The 10,030-nt window shown below is 42.5% G+C and overlaps 1 protein-coding gene across 1 annotated transcript in view; it reads left to right on the top strand.

Annotated features, from left to right (window-relative positions):
• IGSF21 (immunoglobin superfamily, member 21) overlaps positions 1–10,030 on the top strand; it is a 407,272-nt gene that overhangs the window by 383,911 nt on the left and 13,331 nt on the right. The window contains exon 7 of the mRNA XM_006883689.1: positions 2,516–2,531. Coding sequence (XP_006883751.1) covers positions 2,516–2,531 — 16 coding nt within the window. The remainder of the gene's footprint in view (positions 1–2,515; positions 2,532–10,030) is intronic.

Below are 10,030 nucleotides of genomic sequence, written 5' to 3'. Positions count from 1 at the left end.
GTGAAGAGATTGAGATTGTTCACAGCTTCAGTTTGCTTGGCTCCACAGTCAACACTCTTGGCACCAGCAGCCAGGAAATTAGAAGATGTATTGCCATGGGAAAGTCTGCTGTTAGCGACCTCTCCAAATTACTGAAGAGCAATGGTGTCTCTTTGGAGACCAAGGTGCGTCTGATACAGGCCATGGTCTTCGCAATCAGAGAGTTGGACAATGACCAAGGAGGATAGAAGGAGAATTGAAGCCTTTGAGCTGTGGTGCTGGAGAAGAGTATTGAGGGTACCATGGACTGCTAGGAAAACAGACAGATTCATCCTAGAAAGGGTCAAACCAGGCTGCTCCTTGGAGGCAAGGATTCTGAGCCTCCGTCTAACATACTTTGGACATGTTGCAAGGAGGGACAGGTCCTTGGAGAAGGACATCATGCTTGGTAGGGTGGAGGGACAGTGCAGAAGGGGAAGGTCCCCTATGAGGTGGATTGATTCAGTGATTGGGGTAATCGGGATGGGTGTGTCAGAGACAGTGCAATTAGCACAGGACAGAGCAGAGTTTAGGGCTGTTGTACATAGGGTCGCTGTGAGTCACAAGCAACTTGGCGGCACATAACAACAACAACAACAACATTGCAGCAGTCATTGTATCTTCCTACCTGGTTGAGGGTCTTCCTCCCTTTCACCAACCCTCTACATTTCAAAGCATGATAACCCTCTCCAAGAAATAGCCTCTTCTAACAACATGGCCAAAGTATGTGAGATGAAGCTTTGCCATCTTTGCCTCAAGGAGCCCTCTAGCTACACTTTCTCTAAGATGTATCAGCTTATTCTTTTGACAGTTCACAGGATATTCAGTACTCTTCTCCAAGATAGCAATTCAAAGTCACTAACTCTGCTTCTGTCATCCTTATTTGTTGTCCAGCTTCCAGATGCATATCAAGTGATTGAAAAGACCATAGCCCGAATTAGGCACACCTTAGTCTTCAAACTGATATTGCTCCTTGGTATTTTGGCTAGGTCTCTGACTGCAGACTTACACAATGCAATACATCTCTTGCTCTCCTGACTGCTGGTACCAAAGGTGTTGATTATGGATCCAAGTAAGATGAAATCTGTAACAATTTCGATCTTTTTTCTATGATGGTGCTGCCTATATATATCCAGTGCTGAGAATATTTGTTTTCTAGATATTGAGATGTAATCCATATTGAAACCTGTAGGTTTGCCTGATCCAGGCCGTGATCTTCACAATTACTTGGTATGTGTCAGAGAGCTGGACAATGACTAAGGATGACAAGAAGAATTGATACCTTTGAGTTGTGGTGGAGAAGAGTATTGAATATACCGTGGACTGCCAAGAGAATGAACAGTTCTGTCTTGGAGAGGGTGAAACCAACTCCTCCTTGGAGGCTAGGATTTTGGAGCTCTGTCTCACATACTTTGGGCATGTGGCCAGGAGGTCCTTGAACCTCGGCAGGCTTCTGAGCTGCTGTACATAGGGTCGCTATGAGTCACAGGTGACTCAGTGGCACATAACGACAACAACAGTATTTTTGATATTCTGCAGCAAGTGTTATAGTGCTACTGTAATGGAAATAGCACAAGCGGGTGGCTTTAACAAATGGAGATTTTTTTGTCTTCATAGTTTAGGAGGCTAAAAGTCCAAATTTCCATCGCTGGCTCTAGAGGAAGGCTCTGGCTCCCCATCAACTCTAGAGGAAAGTCCCTTCTCTTCAGCTTCTGTTTCCTGGTTCCTTGAAGATTATGGCCTCTATCTGACCCTCTCTCTCCTCAGCTCACTTGTTTAATCTCATTTATATTTCAGAAGCTAATGGCTCAAGATACACACGACACTAATCCTGACTCCTTAACAGGCTAGGGCAGACCCATTCCCAAATGAGGTTATAACCCTAAGGATTGTTGCTATTGTTAGGTGCTGTCAGGCCGGCTTTGACTCATAGAGACCCCACGGACAACAGAATGAAGCACTGCATGGCCCAGTGACATCCCCATAATCTACTGTATTTGAGTTCATTGTTGCAGCACTGGGTCAATACATCTCATTGAGGGTCTTCTTCTTTTTCACTGACCCTCCACTTGACCTAGCATGATATTCTCCAATGATTGATCCCCCATGGTAACATACAAAAAGTATGTGAGATGAATCTCATCATCCTTGCTTCTAAGCAGTTCCCTGGTTAGGATTTACAATATGTATTTTGGTGAAACATAATTCAGTCCATAACTGGTTTCTGGGACAGCATGAAGATGGAAAGTAGGTGAGAGAGGGTTGGACAGAAATCAGAGTCAGAATTCTTAAGGAAATATGCTAGGTAGAGTCAGGAATACAGGAGATTGGGGGAAGTTTTCTAGACCATAGTCAGGCACTTAGAAGATATCAAGAAGACTGTTGGAATAGAATAAGATGTTGATGAAGTCAAGAGATAGTCACTAGAAGTGTCTTGAACATTGTAGGTCAGAGGCTTGCTGGATCAGAATATGAGGATGGCATAGGATAGGACAGGGTTCAGATCTGTTATTCATAGGGGTGCTTTGAGTCACACTCAACTGAATAGCACCTAACAACAACATGGGTCACAAACACATAGGACATGAAAGCAGGGCTTTCTAAGACTTTCAAGTGCAATGAGTGTCACCTTTACCATCTGTGGGTACGTGGCAAGTGGGCACAGGTGGGAAACCAAGTATCTGGTCCAAGTCCAGCTCAACCTGAGAACCAAATTACTTCCTGCCAACTGTGTGCCCCAGAACAGTTCCTTAAGAGCTGATCTCCTCCCTTTACTTCTCCCTGAAGATAACCTGGGACAGAGAGGAGATATGGACTCTTCTTTATCAGAATTCTAAGATTCTCCTTTTCTGTGTTATTTGGATGGGTGGGGGAAGGATCCTTTGGGTCTTAATCTGTATACACAGCATCTCTTCTCCGTACCCAAGATGCCTGGACTTGATTCTCCTACACTGGTGAAGGATTGCATCAGCCTCTAACCCAGGACTAGTAAATGGTACAGGTTCTAAAGACCCTATGTATTTTTAGATAGACCTTCAGAAAACTCAGTACCAAGAACCAAGAGAAAGGATCGTATGTTGTTGTTAGGTGTTATCGAGTTGACTACAACTCATAGTGACCCCATGGACAACAGATTTGAATCATGTCCTGTCCTGCACCGTACTCAGCATCTGTGCCATGCTGAAACCCATTGTTCATCAGTGTGTCAGTCCACCTCATTGAGGGTCTTCCCCTATCTCACTGTCCCTCTTCCTTCCCTAGCATGATGTCTTTTTCCAAGGACTGGCCCCTATTGACAACATGTGTGAAGTATGTAAGATACATTTTCACCATATTTTCCTCTAAGGAGCACTCTAATTTTACCCTTCTTCCAAGACAGATTTGTTTTTTCTTTTGGAAATCCATGTTATAGTAAATATCTTTTTGCCAGCCCCCCACTTAAAAGGTATCAGCTCTTTGTTTTTCCTTATTTGTTGTCTAGCTTTCAGATGCGTAGGAAACAATTTAAAATACCGAGGATGGGATCAGGCACCACCTTAGGTTCTAAACTAACATCCTTGCTCTTTAACATTTTAAAGAGATTCTTCACAGATGATTTTCTCAATGCAACATGTCTTTTGATTTCTTGACTGCTGCTACCAAGAGTGTTCACAGTGGATCCAAGAAAAGTGAAATCTTGACAATGTCCATTTTTATCTATCTACTGGGCTAATTGGAAGCACTATATTAGATGGAGAAGAGATTGAGGTTGTTAGCAATTACTGCTTGCTCGGATCCACAATCAACACTCTTAACACCAGCAGTCAGGAAATCAAAAGATGGATTGCATTGTGAAAATCTGCTGTCAAGGGAGCTCTGGTGGTCTAGTGGCAAGAAGCGGCACTGCAATACCAGAGGTACATGGTTCAAATCCACCAGATGCTTTGCTGGAGAAGGAGGGGCAATCTCCTCCTCTACCAGTCAGATCCAATTTGATGGTACACACACGCAAAAATAATAAAATTAAAATTCAAAAAAAATCTACTGTCATGGACCTCTCCAGAGTGCTGAAGAGCAACAATGTCAGTCTAGATACAAAGATGCACCTAATCCAGGTCATGGTCTTCTCAACCACTTGTTATGCTTCAGAGAGTTGGACAATGACCAAGGATGACAGAAATAGATGCCTTCAAGTTGTCGTGCTGGAGAAGAGTCTTGAACATACCATGGACTACCAAGAAAACAAATAGATCTGTCTTAGAGAAGGTGAAAGCAAGTCTCTCCTTGGAGCCTAGGATTTTGAAGCTCTGCCTCACTTACTTTGGGCACATGGCCAGCAGTGATTGATCGGTCCTTGGAGAAGGACATCGTGCTCAGAAAAGTGGATGGACAGCACAGGAGAGGAAGACCCCAGATGAGATGGACTGTTACAGTGACTAGGGCAATGGGAGTTAGTATGTTTGAATTAATGAGACTGGCTCAGGATAGGAAAGGGTTCAGAGCTGCTGTACCCAGGGTCAGTATACATTGCAGATGACTCAATGGGATAGAACAACAATGACACACTATGACAGGTTTGGAAGCAGGAGTGGCATCCACTTCCTAAACAACATGCCTCCTGAAACTCTATGAACTTTGATAAATGTTGATAGTTGTAGAGAGACTTCAGGCCTTTTGTTCATAGGGTCACTATGAGTCATGGTCGACTACAAGGCAATCAACAACAACATCATGATGTTGCCTTTTGGTCCAGTGATGAAGATTTGTGTTTTTTTGGTGTTGAGATATAATATGTAATCAGTAGAAAACATTATAGTCTTTCATCTTTTGCACTAAGTGCTTCAGGTCTTCTTCACTTTCTGCAAGAAAGGTTGTGTTGTCTGTGTAACGTAGGTTGTTGATGAATCTTCCTCCATTCCTGATATCACATTCCTCTGTATACAGTTCAGCTTCTCAAATGATTCTTTCAACATACAGATTGAATTGATATGGAGAAATGATAGAATACTGACACACACCTTTCCTGGTTTTAAACCATGCAGTACTCCTTTGTTCTGTTTGGAGAACTGCTTCTTGGTCTGTGTATAGGTTTTGCTTGAACACAATTAAATGTTCTGGGTTTCTCATTTTTCTCAATGTTATCCATAATTGGTCATGATCCACATAGTTTAAAGCCTTTGTATAAAACACAAGTAAACACCTTTTTGCTATCCTTGGCTTTCAATAAAAAGATGCATCTGCTATTAGCAATGATATTCCTTGTGCCATGTCAGCTTCTGAATCCAGCTTGAATTTCTGAAAGTTCACTGGTGACATACCAATCCACCCATTTTTAAATAATCTTCAGCAAGATTTTAGTTCTATGTGATATTAATGATACCTTTCAATAGATTCTGAACTCTATTGGGTCATCTTTCTTTTTTTTTAATGGGAAAAAATATAGATCTCATCTAGTCAGTTGGCTAATTAGCTGTCTTCCAAATTTGTTGGCATAAGCTAGCAGGCACATCAAAGACTGTGTCAATTTGATGAAACACCTCAGTTGGTATCCCATCAATTCCTGGGGCCTTATTTTTTGCCGATGTTTTCAGTGCAGCTCGGCCTACTTCCCCCTTCTTCTTGGTCATCTACTACTTCCTGAAATGCTTTAGGATCCACAAATTCTTTTTTGGTTCAGTGACTATGTATTCCTTGAATCTTCTTTTGATGCTTCCTGTATTGTTCAGTTTTGCTCATAGAATCCTTCAGTATTTCAACTTGAACTTTGAATTTCTTTTTCAGTTCTTGAAGCTTTAGAAATGCCAAATGTGTCCTTCCCTTTGGGTTCTCTACCTCCAGCTGGGTGCACATTACAATACCTTGCCTTCTCAAGCTGCCCTTTGAAATATTCTATTCAGCTCTTGTTGTTGTTGTTGTTGAACTCTTTTCTTTTCAGCACTACTTCTCTGTGTTGTGGCTTCTTTTTGTTCCACTGCAAATTTCAGAGACTCTTCTGACATCCACTTTGGTCTTTTCTCTTCTTTGTCTTTGTAATGACCTTTTGCTTTCTTCATGGATGATGTCATCCCACAGCTAGGCGGGTCTTCAGTTGTGTTAAATGCTTCAAATCTATTCTTGAGGGATAGAGTCAAGGTCATATTTTTAATCTTGTGGACTTGTTTTCATTCTGTGCACCTTCTTTTTTAATTTGTATATGAGTAGTTGAAGGATCAATGCCTTTGAGTTATGATGCTGGAGAAGAGTGTTGAACATACTGTGGACTGCCAAGAGTACAAATAGTTCTGTCCTGGAGAGAGTGAAACCAGGCTGCTCCCTGCAGGCAAGGATTTTGAGGCTCTGTCTCACATACTTTGGGCATGTTGCAAGGAGGGACCAATCCTTGGAAAGGGACAACATGCTTGGAAGAGTGGAGAGACAATGCAAGAGTGGAAGACCCTGGATGAGATGGATTGACTCAGTGACTGGAGAAATGTGATTAGGTCTGCCAGAGATGATGAGACTGGCTCAGGATAGGGCAGGTTTCAGAGCTAGTGTACATAGGGTCGCTCTGAGTCACAGGTGACTCAATAGCACATAACAACAACAACAACAACTACAGTTGATGGAAGATCTCTTCCAGTAAAAAATTACATCCTTGGGAACCCAATGGAGAGTTGCTGCCAGTTGAAAATGACTTAATGGCAGTGGATTTATCTAGGAATATCTACAAGGATCATCTCATTTAATTTCCACAAATAAAATGGATGGTTTACTACATACTTTGATTTTACAGGTGAACAAAATTGAGATTTAGATTACTACCTTGTAAGTACAAAGCTACAATCTCAAGCAAGTTCTAGTTGTTACTTCTCTTCTACACTCAGTGCCAACTATGAAAGCACATGCCCCTGACTCATCATGGGCCTCATTTCTTTACTCAAAAAACAAAATCAAACCCAACTCATTGCAATTGAGTCAGAGTCAACTTGGCTCTTACTCACCATTGGGTTTCCAAAGCTGTAAACAACACAGATAGAGATCACCATTCTTTCTCCTGCAACATCGCTGGTGGCTTCCAATCACCAGAGAGCGAGACCTCTTTGGGTTAGCAGTGCAACTCCTTGCAGACTGTGCCACCATGGCACCACCCCTGGTTTCTTGAAAAATATCTTAAAAATGGCAACCTTTCTTGTCCCCTGGCCACCTACTCACACAGAAAACGCTCCTACCGAAGACTAACATTTACTGAATACCTGCCATGACTGCTGTGATGGGCACCAGCACAGCAGAGGCTGTGTGGGTATTGTACAGGTTTGTATAGGATTTCGGATTGTTGTACACAAAGTGGTTAAGAGCTGGAGTCAACTCTATGGCACCCAACAATAACTATATTACAAGAAGCCCTGGTAGTGTACTTGGTATGTGTTCATCTGCCAATCAAACAGTTAGTGGTTCCACCTTACCAGCTGCTTCACAAGAGAAAGATGTGGTTGTCTGTTCCCGTAAAGATCACAGCTTTAGAAGCCCTTAGGGGAAGTTCTCCACTGCTCTATAGGGTTGCTAAGAGTTAGGGTTGACTCAACAACAGTGGGTTTGTCTCCTCTTCCCCGCCCACCTTCTCTATGTACCATAGACTGTTGCAAGCACTTTTCCTACAGGATCTCACTGGATTTTCACAATAACCCAATGAAAGTGGTGGTGGTGGTTCTGATTCACAAAAACTCTTTGAACAGCAGAACAAAACACGGTAAGGTCCTACACCATCCTTCCAGTCATTGTTATCTTTAAGCCAAACACATTGCCATTAAAACAAGAAGAAAGATCCGTTTACAGGCGATGGCCACAGAGGATAGGGGGACACAACAGGGACACCAGCGTGAAGAAGTCAAATTAAGAGGGTATTTAGATAGACATCTGGGCTAACTTTTCATCCTACCAGTGCTGTTGTTCATTCGCAAGATCACAGACGTCTTATTTTTCTGAGCCTCAGTTTTCTCACCTGTTGCATGTAGAGAATAAGAATAGATGTTTTTAACACATGCTGGAAATCAAGCTCTGTGTGTGGAGATCTTACAAGATCTCTTTGAACCTTGTGAAGAACCTCTGACTCCATTGACACTATCATTTAACCATTTTCTAAATGAGGGGCTCACCTTTATTGTAACATTCCCAAGGTCACCCAGCCTGTTTTGTTTGACTCTAAGATTCTTAATCTCTGCAGTGCACCTTGTGGGACTGTGGTGAGGATACATTCAAGGGGTTGGCGTGAACAATGAAGAGCCCTTGTGAGCTAGAGAGGTCCTAAGTGTATCCACTTCACATGGTCAGAGTCCTAACTCTTGTCTGTGTGTTATTATCCTACAACTCTGGCTTTGTGCCAAGAACCATAAAATGGATGAGGTGTGGAATCCAGTCCTGACAAGGACTTTGAAGATCAGGCCAATGAGTATTGGGCATCTCTCCCTGCAATGTGGTTTTTTCCCTTCTGTTCCCTCTTCTGGAATGCCCTTCCTAGTGTAAACATCTTGCTCACCAGCTCAAAATCATTCTCTGTCTCTCCCTCATCCTTACAACTGAAAATTCCTCTGCAGGAGTCCCATCTTTCTTTGTCTGCAACTTTTTTGTGACCCAGACCACAGATGCCCTGTGGTCCTGGAACTCATGCTTCTTCTTGAATTCTAGTCCTCTTCTTGTTGGCCAAGGGACCTGGAAAAAAAATCACTGCATCAATATTCACTTTATGTTTTACATCTATAAAATGAAGGTGGCAGTAGAAGAAATAAAAACACAATATTCTTTTCCTACCCCAGATCTTCCCACCTCTGCTTTCCTTCTTTACAAAGAACATAGACTGGCTCTACTCTCATCTAAAATCAGTTCTCCCTGCCTGTTCAGTGCATCCCAGCCCCTCTCACCAACTCAGACTCTGTGTCTCAAAGTCCTTAAAAGAGCCAGATCTTCCTGTTATTGCATGAACCCATGGCACTGAGATTTTCCTTTGCCATCACTTCAACTTTCTTATCAAACTCACCAGTTGTTGTTAGGTGCCATCAAGTTGGCTATGACTCACAACGACCCTATAAACACATTTGAGTCTTGCTCTGTTCTGCCCCATGATCTCTCGTGCTCAAGTCCATTGTGGTAGTCACTGCATCAGACCATCCCTTTAAGGGTCTTCCTCTCCTTTGCTGATGCTCTTCCTTTCCCTGCATGGTGTCTGTCCCTAATGACTGGTTCCTCCTGGAAATATGCCCAAAGTAAGTGAGATGAAGTTTCACCATCCTTGTCTCTAAGGGGCACTCTGGTTACACTTCATTCAAGACAGATTTGTTTGGGAGGTTTTTTTGTTTTGGGTTTTTTGGGGTTTTTATTGGAAGTCCAAGATACTCAATACACTTCGCTCACACCACAATTCACAATTCCAAGGCATCTATTCTTCTGTCACCCTTTACTCACCGTCCAACTTTCAGATGCATGGAAGTAATTGCAAAGATCATGGCTTTTATACAGCACAGCTTAGTCTTTAAACTGGCATTAATTTTGATGAGATTCTTGACAGCAGATTTCCCCATTGAAACACGTCTTTTGAATTTTTTTTATTACTGCTCTCTGTGCTTCATTGATTATGTAAAACTTCTGACTGTGTGGATCATAACAAACTGTGGCTGACTCTGAGAAGAATGAAATCCCAGAAGACTTGATCACGCTAATGCAAAACCTATACTTGGACCAAGAGGAGTTGTCAGAACAGAGCAGGGAAACACTGCATGGTTCAAAATTGGGAAGGGTGTATGCCAGGAAAGTATCCTATCTCGATACCTTTTCAATCTATATGCAGAGCAGATTATCTGGGAGACTGAGCTCTATGAGGAGAACTGTGGCATCAGGATTGGTGGAAGGTCTATCAACAATCTGTGTTATGCAGATGACACAACCCTGCTTGCTGAAACTGAGAAGGACCTGAAGCGCTTGCTGCAGAGGGTCAAGGACTGCAGCCTCCAATATAGATTGAGGTTCAATGTCAAGAAGACAAAGATTCTCACCACTGGACCAA

The sequence above is a fragment of the Elephantulus edwardii genome, unplaced genomic scaffold (genome assembly GCF_000299155.1).
Source record: "Elephantulus edwardii isolate Elephantulus edwardi_28Jun2011 unplaced genomic scaffold, EleEdw1.0 scaffold00028, whole genome shotgun sequence".
Lineage (NCBI taxonomy): Eukaryota > Metazoa > Chordata > Mammalia > Macroscelidea > Macroscelididae > Elephantulus > Elephantulus edwardii.
Note: the sequence above shows the minus strand (reverse complement) of the source record. Positions and strands in the feature narration are given on the sequence as shown.